At 47.7% G+C, this 19,835-nt stretch overlaps 1 protein-coding gene across 3 annotated transcripts in view; it reads right to left on the bottom strand.

Moving 5' to 3' along the window:
* The window catches only part of ARHGEF9 (Cdc42 guanine nucleotide exchange factor 9), a 173,156-nt gene that overhangs the window by 147,895 nt on the left and 5,426 nt on the right, over positions 1 to 19,835 (bottom strand). For all 3 annotated transcript variants that reach the window (XM_032196072.1, XM_032196073.1, XM_032196071.1), the window contains exons 2-4: positions 8,695 to 11,866; positions 3,210 to 3,348; positions 631 to 752 (exon numbers count right to left, since the gene is read on the bottom strand). In XM_032196072.1, coding sequence (XP_032051963.1) covers positions 631 to 752; positions 3,210 to 3,348; positions 8,695 to 11,799 — 3,366 coding nt within the window. In that variant the 5' untranslated portion in view covers positions 11,800 to 11,866. The remainder of the gene's footprint in view (positions 1 to 630; positions 753 to 3,209; positions 3,349 to 8,694; positions 11,867 to 19,835) is intronic.

Consider the following 19,835-nt stretch of genomic DNA (forward strand, 5'->3'; position numbering starts at 1 on the left):
CAGCTTCCGGAGAAAGACATGGACAACCCCAGGCCCACAACAGCTTTTACTTCCTCAGCCAGCAGCAACATTAACAAAAAAATAAATTTAAAAAAAAACAAAGTGGATTGTGCCTGTATTTGCAAAACACTTTGAAAAGAATCAGTCAAGTCAATCTGTCACAGAGACGGTGCTGGGAGCAGTAACAAATCCAAAGGACATGTGGCAAAACAGGGGGGAAAATATATCATGAAGACCACAGAGCAAACCTATAAGCAGTTTTGAAACATCACAGTTCCCTCTACCTGCAAGGAACATTCAGCCAAAGAAGTGGGAGGCCCAGTGCCTCCATCAGACTATAAAGCCTCTGATTTACATTGGAGGGAAGCTAGGCTGGTGGGAAAGGTTAATGCACTTATTCTTGTATTGCTATAATAGATATTCTATAAATATTATATATGCATATAATAAATATTAATATTGCTATAATACAACTCTAATAGAAATTAAAAAAAAGCTCAGCAGTGGCTGAAGGAGCCGCAGATTCAGGAAGCTGTAAGTAAAGCAGGTTGTTAGTTTCCAAGGTTAAAGATGCAGTAGGTATATAACATCCCTGAAGCAGGCAGAGGCATAGTTCAACGAACACCTTACCGAATACTTCAGCTTCACAGTTCCATGCCTGAATAAGGTCCATCGACGTCTACTGTTACTGTTCTTGTACACCTCCACAGTCTTTGAAGGCAGATCATTCTCAGCAATTCTCCGTTTCAAATCTACAGGGGGAAAAAAAAATGACAAAAGATAAATGGTGTGCTTTAGCTCAGGCTGGGGGCGGAGGCTGTTCTTTTAAATGAAAGAAACAAAATTGTTTGCAAGAGACTCATTCAACCTCTTCTTTAGAAAAAGAGAGCAGAGAGTATATTTAGGTGCTTTATTCAGTGCTCTTGGGATACAAGAAAAATAGTGCAGCTTGGATACTACAAAAATGCAGGCACAAACTAAGAGCTGAGAGCCAAATTAAGAGGTGGTGTAAGCAGGTGGGGTCAGACAGGCTGGGTGTGAAGCCAGAATGCTCTCCCGGCAGCACAAGAGCCTCATCTTCATGCACTGATATTAGAAATGAAATCGTTCTTTGGGTCATAACTGCTAACAATACCTCTGCAGAAATCCCAGCTTTACAACCGTTGTGGTCCACATGATGCAATATCTTGAAAAAGATACAGCTTCTTGAATCCATGCAGAAAACAACAATACAACAGTCCATAAAAGCTGTTTTTCAAAGCAATGTCTGCTTCTCATCCTAAATATTTCAGGCCAATCCTTTACAGATGCAATCCTGATCTAGCCTTAAGCAATTTATACCATTTACACCAAATCCCAGCTTGGCCTTACAGATGGTACATACCCAAGCACAAAACAGCTTGTAAAGAAGAGGCAAATGCTGGAGGGGGGCTGGCGATTCACCTTTCAAAAGTCAGCTCTACTTTTCTAATCATCCCAGATTTTCAGCTCCCCATCCTATCCTTCTCTTTTTGGGGGTAAAGCTGTCATTCTGTGCAAGACTGGGTTTTCCCTCCCACATCTGGCAAGGTTAGACCTCAAACCCTTCCCCAACGCTGGGGTGACAGATGCTGGGAGGAAGGAGCTGGAGCCCCCGCTGCCAGCACCAGCTCCTGCCAGCAGGTGCACAGGGTTGGGGCAGTGCACGGGGTAGATGTACGTGCATATATGCTGCCACGGGTGTTCCCATCCCCTGGATGCACCTCTCACCTCAGCACGAGTTCCAGACTGTGTCAGTCCCGAGGGCTTTGAAACCAGACAGCAAAGGGTAAAAAAGGTGCTAGGCTTTAGGGAAGTGGTGATGCACAGCCCAGGACCTCTGCTCCTGCGATTTGGGTCACCTTTACCTCACATGGCCAAAGCATATGCTCCCTGAATGCTTATTGCAAGCTCTCTGCTCTCAAATCACATCGGTGGGGGCTCTGATCGGCCCAGGACAGCAGCACAGAGCAGAGCAGAGCTGGGACCCTGCCTCAGCCCTGACACGGCTGGGTGGGCAGCAATCCTGATTTTCTTCCAGCGTTGCTGGGAGAGAGATGGCGCTGAGACCTATTTCCTAAATGCAATGCTGACGTAGGCACCCTGCTGTTATTTTTAGCAGCATGCGTTTCACTTTCTGGACTCGCAGGAAATCAAGCTGCAGTGCAAGTGCCGGTTACAGCAAGAGGCTGCGGGCAGGCTCCAGAAGAAAGGCGCCGACGTAGTAGCACTCGGGAGCAATGTGCAAGCACCGTAACCATCACATTTGGAGAGATGCTTGTGCTGCTCCCTGCGCCCCTACAGAAGAGCCATCAATTAAAGAGGCGCCGCTTTGCCTTTTCCCTTCCAGCTCTCCTTCACCCTGATGTGCTGCCACCATCCATTAACTGCTCGGATCCCCTGGGTGCTCCCAAGCCATGCCAGCACAGTCTGGCAGCGCTCCCGTACTTGCCCATTGCTAAAGCACAGGATTCTTAGTGTTAGCAGTATCCCTTCAAGAAATAATTTTCTTACTGTAATTATCAGGCTTTTTAACTAGAGGTACACAAAATCTTGTCACCTATTCAGCTATCTGCCTGTTTACCTGCCAAAACAAGACGCTTCCAGCAAATACACTGTCATGCTTTCTGTAGTGTTGTTTTGAGCAGGACAAATTATAATTACATTAATCAAGTGCTGCAGAGGAGAGCTCATCTCAGTCTTTGGCTCACGAGATTCTCTACCTGATCAGCAAGAGTACCCAGAAGGAAAAAAAAATCATTTCTTGCTGTTCCAAACAAACATCACACCTGAGTTGCAACCTCAGCATCCATCACCACTCGCCACCTCCAAATGGCGAGCACTCACAACAGAACCTGCTAACAGGACAGAAAGCTAAGAAGAAACTACCAAATTAAAACTTGCACAGAAGTCTGTGAACAACTTTTACACTTTATGCACCAAACTGCTCATTTTCTCATAACCAGGTTATAGGCAGTGTGTTCAAAGACTTTAAAAATACAAGGAAAAAGAAAAGAAACTCTACAGCACATGGCTATCAGAGCCTTCTCACCAGGCTTTAGGGTTGTAACAGGAGTGGATACAAGCCACATTTGTGAGTTTTTTCAACCCATTGTAGCCTTGGCTGACTCTGCAGGATGCATGGGATAAACAGACAAAGTCAGGAGGAAAAGCACTGCAAAGCTACTCACAGCGTGGTTTGTCAAACATCCTCTCTGCCTCCTCCATCTCCCTGATGATGTTCTGGATCAGGGAACTGGAGGAAGGTCTCTCCATAGCGACATTGTTGGAAGGCATTTGCACGGACAGTTGAGAAGTAGAAGACACCATCTGGCAAGAAAAGGGTCAGAGAAAAATTTTACCAATGTGTTAAACTCGGAATTAAGCACACATTTAATAATACTTTTTTTTTTCAAGACAGTGACACACACCTTAGACTTTCCTCACTGCAGTCTGTACCTTTGTCATGTTTTTTTACTGAAAGATTAAGTCCTGCTGGCTGCGGTGCTGGGCTGCCCGAATTCTCCCTGCACAGGGCTCCCTACCTTGAACACAGCTCATGATACTCAAGTCCCAACAATTTCCAGCGGCACTGAGTCCCCAAGGCACTTCTGAGAGTAACGCATGATGAAGACATCTGCATCAGAGGGTGACCAGGGCCAGACAGCCTCCAGATCATCAGGTGCGTTTGTGGTGTCAAAGCAGGTAGGCAGCTTGCAGATCAGCCCCAGTGAGACAGCTCCAAGGTTGAGCTAGGAAGTCAGGCCCCAGGTGGGCATTGAGCCCAGCACAGTCTGTGGATGCCTACGACACAACTGTGGCTGTGCTAAAGACCAGCACACATGCTACAGGGCTAAATGAAGGACTAAGCACCCAGGGCTGGACTTAAATGGGCTCCTGAGCCCATGGGTGTGTGGGGTGGAGGCCCCAGGTGAGGCTGCTCAGGGTCATTCAGGCCCGTTAGTGCATCCAGAGGAGGGTGGGGACTCAACAGCTGGAGATTTGCTTCAATTGGCACTTCTGAACGGAGCTATGAGAGGCACCCTTTGGTGGCCTAGAGCAGCAAAAGAGACTCTTCCCATCAGGGTTTTTTTTTGCCAGATGACAGCTAACTGTGCCCCATCACCTACCACTGACCTCCACGTATGGCCATGCTCAGCAATAAGAAGTGGAAAATGGGACAAGAGAGAGAGCTTTGCAGAAACACCTCCACCACTTAAAGCACATAGGGTAGAGCAACGAATTTGCAATGGTGAGCTTTAGAACAACCTGCTCATCTGCGTGCCTGTCCAGCAGAACAGTAATGGGATCTGCCTGTCCTACTACAGAAATAAAAGTCACAAGTTTTTCGAATAAAGCTGGGATACCCATCAAGAACAATTCCTGCAACACTCAGGTGTCCTGCTGACAATAAGATCTGTTGTGAATTACATCTGTAAGAGCGAATTAAATTAGTAACAGGATGTCACTTTCTTAATTCCCCCAAATCTTAACAAAACTCTCCCTTCCAGGCACTGCCAAAGGTCATGTAAGGTCTTCTCCCGGCTCCATAAGCAGAAGCCTGCAGATGGCCTACGAAGAGGACAGGAGGTGAATAACCAGAGCTGTTATCACTGTGCTGTTGGAGTCATCAGCAGGGCAGAGGGAGCCTTCTGGAGGGAGAAAGGACTCTTCGTATACGTGGATTTTAATTACTTTGGTGGAATATGTAACTGCGAAAGAGCAGCTCGGACCTGCAGGCTGTCCTCCTTCAAAAGCTGAGCCTGGCATCGCTCAGCTGCTAACAAAGGTCGAATACAAACGCACTGACCTTCGTGCAACCCAGTATCTGTAAAATCGAGCCTCCTTACAAGCACAGCTAATTTTCAGATACTTCCTACCCACCCTACGTCTTCTCGTGGTGGCTTCCCTCGTGGCTGGGGAGATGCAGCTGACGGCCTGACGCTGGCCTGGCCTTGCTCCCTACCAAATCCGCCACGCACCATCGGCTTTGGGCCACGCTTCAGCCACACCAAGGCAGCCAGCCCTTTGTGTTCCTCTCAGGAGCGTTTCCCATTCTCTGCACCATGTCCAGTGCTCTAGGACGCTTCTCTTGACTGGGTAACAGGGGGAGGAGGAGAAAGCCAAAGGAAACCTCCCACACGGGGAAGTTCTGCACCCAGTCCCTTTGGCACAGAGGCCAGCAATGCCCACGAGTCCCTGTTCATATCAGCACTGTGATGGTACCAACAGTGGCAGGAGATAACCTGCAAGGCTGGGAGCTAGAGGAAGGTAAGACCTGAGAAGTATTTTAAGAAAACGTAGAAATTGCAGTCATTCACGTGTTAAGCGTCTGGTTCTATATACATGAAAATCCCATCGGCTTTGCAGACTCGACCTGCCTTTCCCTGACACTGCTAAAAATGTTTCCAAAAATAAAAAAAAAAAAAACACCACAACACCCTACCCCACCACAGATAGCACTAAATAGAGGCTGTAATTCAAGATTTTGCTAGCACCTCGTGGCTATTACAAACAGGAAAATCTGAACAGCTCAGAGTTTTTGTCTCTTCTAAAAATAAGATGACTGTCAGACATAACCGTATTAAAGGCCATAAATACACAGAATCTGCATTCTGCAACTAAATCATGCCTTGCTACAGATTTGGGTATAGTGCTCCTTTGGCAGCAGGAGGATTTAGAAAGTAAAGCACTATTTCTTAATTTGTGTTTCTTTCATAAGCACAGCTAGCAGCAGTAGGCTGAGACAACAGCTTACTGGCGATAACCAGGAGACAAGGAGAGCTCTGAAGATACCCCTCAGAAATACACATTTTCCTGGTTAGTGTCACTCGACAGAGCAGGGAGGGAGAAGACAAGTCACCTCATCAGGCACACTTCTGCAGCAGCTCCCAAAACGTTCTGTGGCAGAGAGACAGAGACAGACCATCTCCAGATACAGGTCACGACGGGAACTTGCTGCACAGAGCTTGCAGAGTCCCATCAAGCACAGAAAAAGAAAGTTGCTCCATCTTCCTCTTGCAAAAAGACATTTGTGGCAACTGCTCGAAAGCAAACCAAAGCTGTGGGAGGATCCAAGACCTCCGGGTTTGCCCCCAGTGCCTCAGCGATCAGTAAGGCAAAACTACCAACACATCTTCTAGTATGTGCACAACCAGGAACCCTCTGCCTCCAGTTAGACCCATCACACAGGTCGAGTTTCACATTGCCCCATGTATGGCAATGCAATGTGCAGCTGCTTCTTGCCCAGAAATCACAAAACCCCCTAAAAGCCCTGCTCACAGGCCACCGGTACGGGCTGCTTAGCATCAGCACGCTCCGCAGCGGGGAGCACCTTCACGGCATCCCGATGGGTTAGCTCGTTTGCACTCTTCCAGCAACCATAATTCCCCCAGAAAATGGCACCTCAGAACCAAACAGGGACATTTCCCCATGGGGAAACAACAGCCAGCAGTCAGATGCAGACTGTACACCTCCTGCGGGTAAAAATCAAAATCCTAGGGATAAAGATAAGGCGTTTTCTTCCTTAAAAAGATAAAGCCGTATTTCACAAATAGACAGCAGAGGGCAGAGTAAGACTGCAGAGAAAAGCCTCCTGCGCCCTCACTGCAAGAGGGGAAAGGCAAGGGAGCTGCTCTGCGGCGCTCGGTGCCCGTGCGCGCCCCCGAGGCGGCCAAGGGGAACCTCTCTACTGGCAATGAGCCAAAACCATGTTTCAGAGAAACCTTGAGTTCCTACAAATCCTAAATGGATGTCTTACGAAAAAGCCAGGTGCCTATTTTGCAACTGTTCCTCGTGCCATTCGCAAAGCAGGTATCAAATCCCCCACAAACCCTGCCCAAGGACAGGCTTCTTGAAGGCACTCGAGGCCTCTCGCTGAGGCGATCGGCTCCGGGGCAGACACATTCTGCAGCAGAGCAGGGGATCGAGGCGGGCAGGGCTTTTTTTCCAGCATCAAGGCCACTCAAGGCAGCCGAGGGAGTCACCAGGGCCTGCTTGTGAAGAGCCCGGCCATGGTATCCACCAGGCCTCTGCATCTCCTGCAGCCTCTCCAGCCACAGTCACCGACGTGGCTACCCAGCTGGAGGGCTTAGGGAAACACACGGCCATCCAGATCTTGGGCTGCAGGGTGTGCCCGAGTCTCCTGTCAGTGTTGGGAGCTGTGCTGTGGGTGCTTGAAGACTTTCTCGGCCTGGTGGTGGAGCTTTGGGAGGAGGTGAATAGGCTGAGGAGCATCAGGGAGTCAGAGAGAGAAATCGACTGGTGGAGGCATACTCTGCCCGCCCTGAGACAGACTCACGGGCCTGCCACAGCACGAGTGTCTCCTGCTACACAGAAGACAAAAGTTCCCCAATCTGGAGAGGTCCCAGTAGACTGGAAGCGGGCAAATGTTGTACCAAGAAGGAAGACCCTAGCAATTACAGGCCTGTCAGTCTCACATCAGTGCCCGGTAAAATTACGGAGAAGATGATCCTTGAAGTTAATGGGGACAATGCAGTCATTGGTCCCAGCCAACATGGGTAAGGGTAATGAGGGGTAGGTCCTGTTTGACTAATTTTTCTTTTATAAGATCACCCATCTAGTCGACCAAGGGAAACCAGCTGATGGGATCTTTTTGCTGTGATCTCCTGCTGACTTCAGGAGGCCTTTTCACATATGACTCCCCTATCCATGGGACTTAAGAGGCTTCCTAGCATCACCAAGCTGGACAATACAGATTTGTAATACCCAGAACCTAGTCCAAAATGTGATGTCCACGTCAACGATATGACAATTCGGCTTTAAAAGACTCGTTTTTAACAAATGGGAATACACTGCCGTAATTAGAGCCACCACCATTACCGACCTTTCACTTTGGGCTAGGTATTTACCACTGCTGTCATTTTGTGTAGAAGCAGAGGCAAGGCAGCTCTGACCGGACCCTAAGTCAGCACTTAGTCACATTAGGAAAGCATTTTACTCAAATCACACACCCAGCTCCTAAGCAAGCCTTTCTGCCACAGGCTCAGCACCAATTCATTGAGGCCACATAGCTTCTGACAGGCTTGGAGAAGGGAGAGCTCATTTAGATCTTCCAGGGAAACGATGAGCTCTACAAGATATGGTCCAAATTTCTTTTCTGTTCTTACACTACATGCCAGGACTTTGCATGACATTCTAGATGTGGCAGTGTAACACGCATCACCTAATAAAAATCAGCTGCCACCACCAATACTACTCCTTTAGGTAAGAAAACACAAGGACCGTAGTGCAATTGAGGAATGCCATTTGTTCGCTCCAGACTTAAAAGTTCTAAATTTGCCAAAAGCAAGCACTCTTGTTGCAGATTTCTACTTCAAATGAACAAAATGCAGAGAGAAAGAAAATTTAAAGTTAGTGCCTAGAAATATATGAACATCTGTTACAGCCCGCTTCTAAAGGCATTGATACGAAATGGCCGAAGAGTCATAAGTGGAGCAGCTCTAGAGATTAACACTAACAGCCCAGGCAAATACCAGGCAGATGCCTCCTTTAAGACTGATATAAATGCTGTGTATGTACTGTCATCATTTGTATGATGGTCTAATTAACTGAAAATTCCAAGATATAAAACTGGTTTCAGGTGCAAACCATCTTTGTAAGTAGTGTAGTAACAATATGGTCTTATGGAAAACGTTATTAAAAGTTTACTAATACCTCTCCTTCCTTGCACAGTCCGGAGGTCATATACAATGAAGGGCAGTAGTCAACGCAGTGAAAGTATTCTTTGTCATGAAGCATTACGGCGTTTTGTTCTGCAGCTGAACTTCCTCTGTGCTTCTTCACGCTGAGATCAGCAGGCATGACAACCAGTTGTTCACCTGCAGCATATTTGGAACAAGCCTCTACAGAAAAATCACCATTAGCAGCTGGAGAAAGGCACAGCTCCTCAGGATCCAGATTATTCACAGGAAGATCTTCAGAACGTGGCCCGTCTATGCCCACATCCTGTACTTTCTCCGGAGTACTGACCAGGTCTTGAATCTTCACATCGTCTCTAGACATGTCCTGCAAAGGCAAGTCAGGATTTCTCGAGTCTTGCATATCCACTTCCGTCTTCAAAAGCTCCTCTGCAGCAGCTGCAGATGAAGCCACCTCTTCAGAAACTACCGAAGCACAAGTCACATCGTCAGCTTCAAGTTCAGGCAGAATCCCCTGTGGCAGGTGGATCAGCGCCTTGGTGTTCACTACAGAAAAGTCACCACTAACAGCTGGAGAAAGGCCCAGCTCCTCAGGATCCAGATTTTTCACAGCAAGATCTTCAGAACGTGGCCCGTCTATGCCCACATCCTGTACTTTCTCCGGAGTACTGACCAGGTCTTGAATCTTCACATCGTCTCTAGACATGTCCTGCAAAGGCAAGTCAGGATTTCTCGAGTCTTGCATATCCACTTCCGTCTTCAAAAGCTCCTCTGCAGCAGCTGCAGATGAAGCCACCTCTTCAGAAACTACCGAAGCACAAGTCACATCGTCAGCTTCAAGTTCAGGCAGAATCCCCTGTGGCAGGTGGATCAGCGCCTTGGTGTTCACTACAGAAAAGTCACCACTAACAGCTGGAGAAAGGCCCAGCTCCTCAGGATCCAGATTATTCACAGGAAGATCTTCAGAACGTGGCCCGTCTATGCCCACATCCTGTACTTTCTCCGGAGTACTGACCAGGTCTTGAATCTTCACATCGTCTCTAGACATGTCCTGCAAAGGCAAGTCAGGATTTCTCGAGTCTTGCATATCCACTTCCGTCTTCAAAAGCTCCTCTGCAGCAGCTGCAGATGAAGCCACCTCTTCAGAAACTACCGAAGCACAAGTCACATCGTCAGCTTCAAGTTCAGGCAGAATCCCCTGTGGCAGGTGGATCAGCGCCTTGGTGTTCACTACAGAAAAGTCACCACTAACAGCTGGAGAAAGGCCCAGCTCCTCAGGATCCAGATTATTCACAGGAAGATCTTCAGAACGTGGCCCGTCTATGCCCACATCCTGTACTTTCTCCGGAGTACTGACCAGGTCTTGAATCTTCACATCGTCTCTAGACATGTCCTGCAAAGGCAAGTCAGGATTTCTCGAGTCTTGCATATCCACTTCCGTCTTCAAAAGCTCCTCTGCAGCAGCTGCAGATGAAGCCACCTCTTCAGAAACTACCGAAGCACAAGTCACATCGTCAGCTTCAAGTTCAGGCAGAATCCCCTGTGGCAGGTGGATCAGCGCCTTGGTGTTCACTACAGAAAAGTCACCACTAACAGCTGGAGAAAGGCCCAGCTCCTCAGGATCCAGATTTTTCACAGCAAGATCTTCAGACTGTGGTTCATTGTCCATTTGTAATTTAGAGTGCCTCTCCAAGAGTTCGTGCTCCACAGGGCGGAGCAAGTCCTCAAGTCCTTTCATCAAATCTGCCTGTGGAGTTTCAGTTACATCCTTAGAGGTTTCTTCAGCATTTAGCACAGTGACAGAGTCACCTGAGAGCTCTGGCAGCTGGGAGACAGGCGGTTCTGGCCCAAAGGAAGAACCCAGTGTTTTGTTAAAGCAATCATGCTCGCTGTCCAGGACAGAGGAGCCAAGGTCTTGAGACATTTCTGTGGCTGTGCAATGCTGCACGATCTTCTTACATGCTGAGCTCTCACAGCCCTGATTATTGAACGTGCCTAAATCTGGGGACTGCAGATGTGCTCCCACCCTGGTGGAAGCTCTTGCACTCTCATTCTCCATATCCAAGTCCTCTCTCTGGGAGGTGGCATCCTGTCTCCTGCTTTGGAAACTCCTCCAAGACCTTTCTTCATCAGGTGAAAACAATTTTGAGGAGCCTCGCAGCTTCCGAGTTGCTTTGGCCACACTGGTGAATAACTTCTTAACTCCCAGAAAGCAAGGGGCTCTGGATACGGGGATTGATTTCTTCTGCTGGCTAAAAATCTCTTCATGTTTCATATCAAAGTACAAAGAAGTGGAATGGTAAGTTTTATTTCCTAAGTTCTGGAAATTGGTTTCAACTCTTTCATCTGGAAGCTTTAAATCACCTTTGCCAGTTAATGAATTTTCTTTCGTATATCTGAAGAGCTGAAAGCTTCTTCTTCTGCTGCTCTCCCGTGGGGGCACAGTACCCCTCTTTTCATTTTCCCCTTCTGTATCTGAATGACTCTTAATAAAGTTTTCAAAATTCAAAGACTTGCTCTTCCTAGCTCGTATTTTATGGTAGTTAGTACAATCCTCTTCACTGGGGACAATAATATCCCTGAGACATTTAGTTTCATTGGCATCAACGTCTTTCAACTCAATGGCTGTTGAACCTGAGTAGCGAGAGAGCCTCTGATTTTTACCCATTTTCTTAATCCCCTTGAAGAATGTCCTTTGCAAGTTGGCTGAATTGTCCTGCTTCTTGGTGGCACAAGCAGCCTTTTCTCCGAATCCTCTGAAATCTATATTATTAGGCATCGTGGAGCTTGCTGGCTTTTTCACCCCATCCCCGAAGGGTGAGTTTTTTTCTTTTGAGGCCTTAGAGGTATCCTCTAGTATGACCATGGACTGGGGTCTCGTTTTATTAAGAGAGGGTCCTTTCTTTTGCCTAACAGAATTCCAGATCTTCTTGACTTTGGTCTTCTCATCCGTGGGTTCTTCTTTCTGTTCATTGGGGACTTCATAACCATAGATGCCGTGCTCATTACGATCTTGTTTCACTATTTTGATACTCTCTCCACCCACTTCAGCCTTGGAAATCCTGTTTGCATATCTACTTGAATCTGGAGCAGTATCCAGGTAGCTGTCTATATATTCCATTGCTCTGGCTCATAAGTTGCGGTCGGGGTCACACATGAATTGTCTTTAGACTGTTTTCTTCACAAGACTTAAAAAAAAGAACAAAGGAATAAAATTAGGATCAGAAAGTTTTGTCATTTTTTTTTTTCCAAACACATATTTGTTAATGCAGCACAAGTCCAATCTTATCCCAGCAACAGTGGTAGCTTTGCCACTGATTTCAATGAGATTGAATTTTGCTCCCAAACCGGATAAAGTATAGAGCAACTCAAAGCTGATTTAAGTGCCTGAAGATTTAGTGATCAGAATAAACTTCCTGCATTAATAAAGTTACCACAAAGTGCACACAGAACACCATAAAGCACATGTAGGTCTTGCAAATTGCCACTACTCTCAACACATCGGAGTACATGACAGAGAGAGAAAGAGGAAATTACAGTGAAGTGTCCCTGTGCGTGTCACTGTCCTGTCCCCCCACCCCATCTGCCAGGAACCGACAATGCTCTCCCACTGAGTTCACTCTCTTAAGGCAGGCACATTCAAAGAAAAGCCAGGAGGAGCCTCTTCCTGGAAATCATGTAATTCTGAAATAAATTCAAAAGCAAAAAACCTCATGGAATATTCAAGCCAGGTTTTCCTACTACAGCTACGGCACCAGCATGGGAATCCCTCGATGGAACTGGACTGCTAAATGAAAGCTGCTTGGCCACCACTCAACGCTACACAAAAACACGTTCCCATCAAGTGAGTTTCAGCCTAAGTGAACAGGATGAAACCCACAAGTACCCCATATACAACAGCAATGGTAACCACTCCAAGCTCTCTGAGGGAATTTGGACTCCTACGCATGCAGATAATAAGCCTTCCTTTCCCGTGGTGTACACCTGCCCTGTCTCACTGCTACAGCTTCATGATGTGGCCCTGGGCTTGCTGTCTACCTGTGCAGCACACAGACCTGTGTGCCAGGTACCCGTCAGGGTTGAATTCCCCCAGTTCCCAGTCCCACTCTCAGGACAACACAGGGAAGCAAGAGTAGGGCCAAGAAAGGGAACAGCCCCAGAGACACAGACCCGACAACACAAAAACTCTGCATTTTCCTCCAGTTTTAATTAGTGAATTAGTTGATTTTAACTAGTTACTGATGCCATTAAAATTAACTAATTACTAGCACCAGCTGATGTTCCTACCTCTAGTTATTTTAACTTGGTGACATCCAATACCTCTGCACAGAATGCTTTATTAGTAGCCTTCACAGGAGCCTTAGAGGAGAGGGGAGGGACTGTTGTCTCACAAGGCATCCCAATTAAAAGTGGGAATGAGCTTGTGAAACTACTTGAAGGGGTCCAGAAGCCCAAGGAAGTAGCAGTGATACGTTATAAAGCGCATCAGAGCGGCAATTCAGGCACTGCAGGAGGAGATGGAAAAGCAGATGAGGCAGCCATACGAGCAGCTGTAGGTGGAACTATAAATCTATGACCTACCAGGAAGGAATCGATAAGTACCTCAGAAAATACAACAAGGAAATTAAACTGGCTGAATTTATAAACTGTGTTAAAGATTCGATTGGGTGGTGGGTAACTGCTCAGGGACAATGGGGACACCAAAGCAGTAAGGTTCTGCTGGAAGAAGTAATCCCGGGGTTACACACCCCGTGGAGGCCACAGTCTAGGGGCAAGGTAGAAAAAATGAATCAAACTTTGGTAGGACAAATAAGGAAACTGTGCCAGGAGACAATGTTAAGTGGATGCAGGTTTTACCAACAGTGTTACTCAGGCTTTGGGTAACTCCCAGGGCACAGGAAAAAGCAAGCCCATTTGAAATACTGCACGGGAAGCCTTCTGCTGGGAATTTGGCTGGGAAGCCTGATCAGATGCATGTAACTGTGAACCAAGCACTTACAGATTTTCTTTCCTTCTTAGCAAAAACTTTGAGTCTTATCCACAGATACCTCCTAGTAACAGCACCAATCCCATTACCTGCACCAGTTCACTCCTCTTCTGGAGATTAGCTTTACCTGAACCTGGAGGGAAGACCCCTAACTGAGAAGCATACCCCTAACTGAGGACCATACCTGGTGCTGTTAAGGTCAAATATTGCTGTGAAGCTTAGGGGGATGGACCTGTGGATTTGTTACAGCCAAGTGAAAGCTGCTCCTCCACAGCTGTGCAAAACTGGAATAACAGAGCCTTTGAAATTGAAAACCAACAGAGTTAATGGACTATAAATGTCTAGTCTGAGATGGTATAAATTGAAGTGTATCTCTATTAGTGTGATCTGCGTTATATAGAGAGAGATAGAGATTTTCTGTGTAAAGGTGTAAGCTTCCTTAAGTTAGAAAATCAGGGGGTAAAAAGCATTAAATGCGTTAAAGCATTTTGTTGGTTGAGTGTAGCCAGAAAGCCAGGGGGCAAAAGAAAACAAGAAGTGGTTTTGAATCCCTGAAGCCAGAACACCCCTTTGGAACGGACAGCTTCCCTAATGGGCTTTCTGAACTCTTGCAGTGGTTGTCTTCTTGGCTTCTAGATCTGAAATGATGGACGAAGAAAATTTTAGTCCTATCAATATGGTTGATAACGTGCTTTGTTTGCATGTACCTACTCACAGGGTGCACCTATAGGTAGGTGCTGCACCAGGTTGATGGATAGGTGAGACTAACCTAATATAAACTACATAAGTCTCAAAGGGGGGAATTATGATGCCAGTAACTAGTTAGTTTTGTTTCATTAACTTTGTTTCATGAAAAAAGATGTTAAATAGGTATTTCAAGGCAAGGGCAAAGATGACCCAGGTCTTAAAGATACTGAAAGGATGGATAACTAAGAAACTACTTAATCAAGAAGACCACTTTGTAAGGAAGAAATCCAGCACACATGCTTTTGAGTTTGTTACTAATCAATCTGTTGGAAACACCTGGCTGGAAAACAACATTAAGATTGTTATAATATGAACCGTCCGTGAACTATCCTCATTACAACACTAAAAATCACACCCCTGGTCTGAGGAGCCACAGCACGATTTTGTCATGTCAGCGGCATGCTAACCATGTAACCAGCTGGAAATTGGAGGATTGTTGTGATAAGAGCTTGTATTAAGCGTGGCTTGGGAAGTGCCTGCTTCGTGGGAAATCACCTGGTACCCAGACTTGTGCAGTGCTGAAATAAAACAGCATCTCAGCCACAAACCCCACGTTTGAGGAGTTTCAAGTTGTGTGGCCAAACATACATGGCAGCAAAAGACCAGAATGACACAAGGTCCCTATTTTTCCCCTTTCCAGTTTTATACTTTACTGGTTTTGGCTGGGTGGATCTTGCATGAGGGGAGAAGATTCAAAAGAAACAGGCTTCTCTACGAAGCCTTTGGAGGGATGCTAGCAAAGAGGAGAGAGGCCATTTCCCACGAGAGGCATTAGCAGGAGACAGACTGAGTGGCCCCTCCCCAGAGAAGCAACAAAACCTAGAAAGGCAGGGCACAAGGGTGACTTTAAAATTAAAAATAGGTGTTTTTTTTTTAGTATTATTATTTTTGAAAAAGCACACAGGCTTGGCAGCATTACGGCCCTTAACGACAAATAAAATCTGAGTATGGAGAACGGATGCAGAAGCACCCGATTCGCTCTTACACATCTTTCTGGGGCACAGGGAAAGGAGGTTTAGAAGACAGCATTTTGGACGTATTTTTGATGGTGCGTGTCAGCTGGAAAACCGAAATGGTTCGTCAGCCCCCTGGCCTTTTTTTACTTTTCAGCAGGGGCAGATGTCAGGCTGTACAGCAAGGTAGCAGCTAAGCTGCAGCTCTCTGCACATGAGACTTCAGCCACAGCAATCAACCAGATGCTGGAAGCTGCTCCAGCCTACAGGAGTCGGGAGGGGGGTTCAAAAACCCAGCCCTGTGCAGCAGGCCCTGTTGTTCTTCTCACCACAAACCCAGCACACCTTCATCGCCAACCTCACCTTCATCTCCAGCTAACCGAGGCTGACAGATGCGTTAGATGTGCATAAAATCCCTTGCAAACAGTACCAGGTGTTACTCTAACATCTGTAGCCATGACACCCTTCCAAATTATTTGATTTTTTTTTTTTTTTTGCATTACCCAAATCTCTAAGGAAGAACTCAGTGCTTTGTGCCTCGGTCCTGATCGCACAACATTTCCTTGGCAACAAGGGCTTTTCTTGCATGATACAGGTGGGAGGAACAGCAATTTTCTTCCATTTCAGCGTAATTTAGCAGAGGAATACAAGAGCAGAAATAACACCACATGCCCAGTGAGGCTGACACTTCGCAGGGATTTACAGGACTCTGAATTGGGCCTGAGCAATCGGGGCTGTCACAAGCCTTCATGCAGGAACCAACGATTTTTGTGGGCAATCTTCTGACGTGCTTGTTCTTAGTAAATGCAAACACCAGATCATAACAGTTACTTGTCAACTAGCAGAAGGGGGGGGTGTTTGTTTTTGGTTTTACTGTTCAGTGCTGTAAAGCTGTCCCCCATCTAGAAAAAAAAGACACCAAAAACTGGTGTTTCGAGCTAAATTTGCTTCGAAACCCACTGGCCACCCATCCCGCGGTGCTGCCGGGCTGGGGACGGCGCAGCAGAGGCGCCAGCGGCGCTCCGGCAAGGCGGCAGCCGGAGCTGGAATGCACCGAGGGCCCCTGAGGACACGAGTTTCCACTGGGCTCTTCCTCTGCGGGATATAAAATCACAAACAAGAAGGAGCCTTTGGCCATTGTTTGCCGGGGAAGGGGGGTGACAGGGAGAGGGCACGCGGCGCAGCCTGCCAGAAGGCACGGCTGAGCTAAGGAAGTCCTGCCTGGGCTTCGGTGTATCCGCTCCTCTCCAGGAGGGGCAGGGGGAGGCAGGAAGGAGAGAAAATAGAGAACAAACGATCATACAGCCCTTGAGAAAAACCTGTCTGCTCTCGGAGAGCGTATGAAGCCCCAGCATGCAGCGCCTCTCGCTATACAAAAGAGAAAGAGGAAAGAAAATCCCACCGGTTCTTCCGCTACCGTGTTCTAACACTGAAAAAAAAAAAATGGGAGGAAACAGATGTTAAGCTCTCCAGCATCAGGAAATTATCTTTTTCATGAGGGTACGCTCACTGCGGCGTATTTAGGTGAAAGAAGCAGCAAGAGAATCGCGACTTCTGCCCCTTTCTGTCTACGTCTCCACGGACGTTTCAGCCTCCCGGTGCTGCTCCGAAGGACCAGCCCCAAGGCAGCTCGCACATTTTTGCAGCGTGCACCTGGCAGCAGGAGCCCCTGCCCAGCCTGCAGGTACAGCAGCACGCAGCTGCCCACGCCACGGGTTTCTCAGCCCCTGCAGGAGTTCAGCATCTGCCGGGTACGGGACAAGACGGACGCTTTGCTGCTGCCATTTGGACAGCCATGGTGGTATTGGAGCTATTTTTTTTTTTTAAATAGAGGTGGAAGGAGTGAGGAGGAGAAACTTGGATGAAACATCTGCTAAAGGGATCTCCAGGCCGTTAGCAAGCGCAGTTACGGCTTTCCAGCGCCCGTAGGAAGCGACCACAGCATTTAAGCAGCATTTCACACACTCTGCAAAACGCATTACACAAAAAGTTTAAAAAAAAAAAAAAACAACTTTAGGAGCAGGAGGTGGACAGGAGATCAGTTTGGCTCCCTCTCCAGCAGCCAGGAGGGCACGGATCTTAGTGAAACACCAAGTAGTGCTCAGTGGCACGGGGGGGATCTGCAGCCACGGTCTCACCACGGTCCGTACGGAACTCAAAACTTTGGCTTGAGTAAATCAGTGCGCTCAGGTATAACTTCATCGTCACTTCCTTCCCGTTTCAGGAAGCTTCAGACTTTGTGCGGTGGCTGAACACAATGAAATCAGAGCAGGAGGCTGATTCGCCTGCAGCTGAGGGACAGGCAGGGTTGCTCAGCTGCATCTGTCAGATACATTGGGCTTGTGCTGCAGGGAAGGGACCAGCTCCCTGCTAACACCAGCCCCACACTCGGGGCTCTGTGGGCCTGAGAAATCAACGTGGTGGTGCAGAGAGGTGCCAAGCAGCTCAGGAGGTACCAACACCCAGCCCTGAGCCCTAAAACCTGCTGCCCAGCCAGCAGCAGCTCTGCATCTGCAGTGCTTGCACAGAGGAGAGGAGAGCTGCCTGCTGACTCCTCACACAAAGCCAAGCAGCACAAACTTGAGAAGAAAACTTGGGTGGATGAAAATCCACGCTCATTTGGATCAAAAGGTGGAGAAGGTATAAGTATATATGTATATATAGTTGCAGCATTAGCCCTTGCACACCTGTTCACATTTTCATAAACCCTTTTTTTCGCTATTCCGAATTGTTTTGCTCTCCAGCAAATAAAAGTAAGGTGAATATCAACTAGATCTGAAAGGATATTTTGCTGTTTACACCTCAGATGCACAGGTACCAGAACAAAATAAGGGAGTCAGAAAACACGTCTATCCTCCAGAACAAGGCTATGTTTTGATGCATGACAGCTGCTTCCCCGGATCTTCTCAGGTGTTTGGCACCGACTGTGGCCATCGTAACAAAGAAATAATTGTCATCACATTACTTAGGCTGTTCAGTGGTCACTTAAAAGTAGTTACGTACATATAAGAACATTTAATTACAATCCCAGTAGCAGCTGTAGATATTCTGATACCACAGTGATGAAATGCTACAGCGCACGCAGACTGTGGGGTCTACACCCACGCACACCCCATTATCAGTTCAATCCCAAATTGGAGCTGACCCACAAGGCTCATCACTCCTGGCTCCCCCCAGGACTCCCTGGGAATTGAACCGCACATCTGAGAGCGTCCAAACGCATCTATAACCTGCAGCAGGCTTGGTGCTGTGACTGCTTCCCTGGAAAAACGACACTGAACTTGTTCCAGCCACGAGCCACTGGCCGCAAGCTTCAGGAGGGCACTGGGAGGCAACGGGCTCCTGCTGCTTGTGCACAACTTTGCACTCCCGGTCAGCCAATTCAGTCGAAGTTCCTCTGCAGCTTCACAGTGGTGACATTTCCCTGCGCTGAATCCCTTAAAAATACTTTCCTTCCCCAGAAATCGTTCAGGAAAAAAAAAAAAAAAAAAAAAAGCATGGCTGTCAGTAGCCTCAGCATAAGGGCAGAAATCGGCAACCAGCATTCAGCGTGTTGTATCGTACACAAAGATAGTGTCCAAATAATTGCCTATTGTATCCCAAAGACGGTACAGGAAGGCTTTTCCCCTCGCGGGGAGCCTAGAGGTCACACATGCTTCTGCCATAACGTTTGCTAAAAATAATCCTCGGCTGAGCACAGGTTGGGGCCGGTTACAAAGCAGAGAGAGGCAGGCACTGAGCTCCTATCGGCTTCGGCCATGAGCTCTCCCCAGAGAGTGCAGGCTCTACCCTATTGTTCCTGCTCAACTGTTTGAAAGAATTATTTTTTCCTTGCTTCTGTTGTTTGGGGGCTTTATGTATTATTTTTTTCCTTTGTCATGGAATCACTACGAGAAAAATTAGTGCCATCTTACGCGGCAGCTTGCCGATGCCAGTAGTGCAGTCAGGTGCGGAGGGTCACACTCCTGCACAGATTGCTGCGGCTCCAGGCCTCGCACGCTGTGTCTCTGCGTTAACGTGTGAGCAGCAGGCTGCAGAGAGACCTGCACGGACTGGAGAGCTGGGCCACCACCAACCATGTGAAGAGCAAGAGCAAGTGCCGGGTCCTGCACCTGGGACGGGGCAACCCTGGCTGCACGCACAGAGTGGGCAACGAGATGCTGGAGAGCAGCCCCGCAGGGAGGGATCTGGGGGTTGTGGTTGGCAGCAAGCTGGATATGAGCCAGCAGTGTGCCCTGGCAGCCAGGAGGGCCAACTGTACCCTGGGGTGCACCAAGCACGGCATCGCTAGTCAGCCGAGGGAGGTGATTGTCCCGCTCTGCTCTGCGCTGTGCGGCCTCACCTCGAGTGCTGTGAGCAGTTCTGGGCACCACAGCACAAGGACACGAAACTGTTGGAGAGTGTCCAGAGGAGGGTGATGAAGATGGTGAAGGGCCTAAAGGGGAAGACGGCTGAGGGCACTGGGCCTGG

The sequence above is a fragment of the Aythya fuligula genome, chromosome 13 (assembly GCF_009819795.1).
Source record: "Aythya fuligula isolate bAytFul2 chromosome 13, bAytFul2.pri, whole genome shotgun sequence".
NCBI classification, from domain to species: domain Eukaryota; kingdom Metazoa; phylum Chordata; class Aves; order Anseriformes; family Anatidae; genus Aythya; species Aythya fuligula.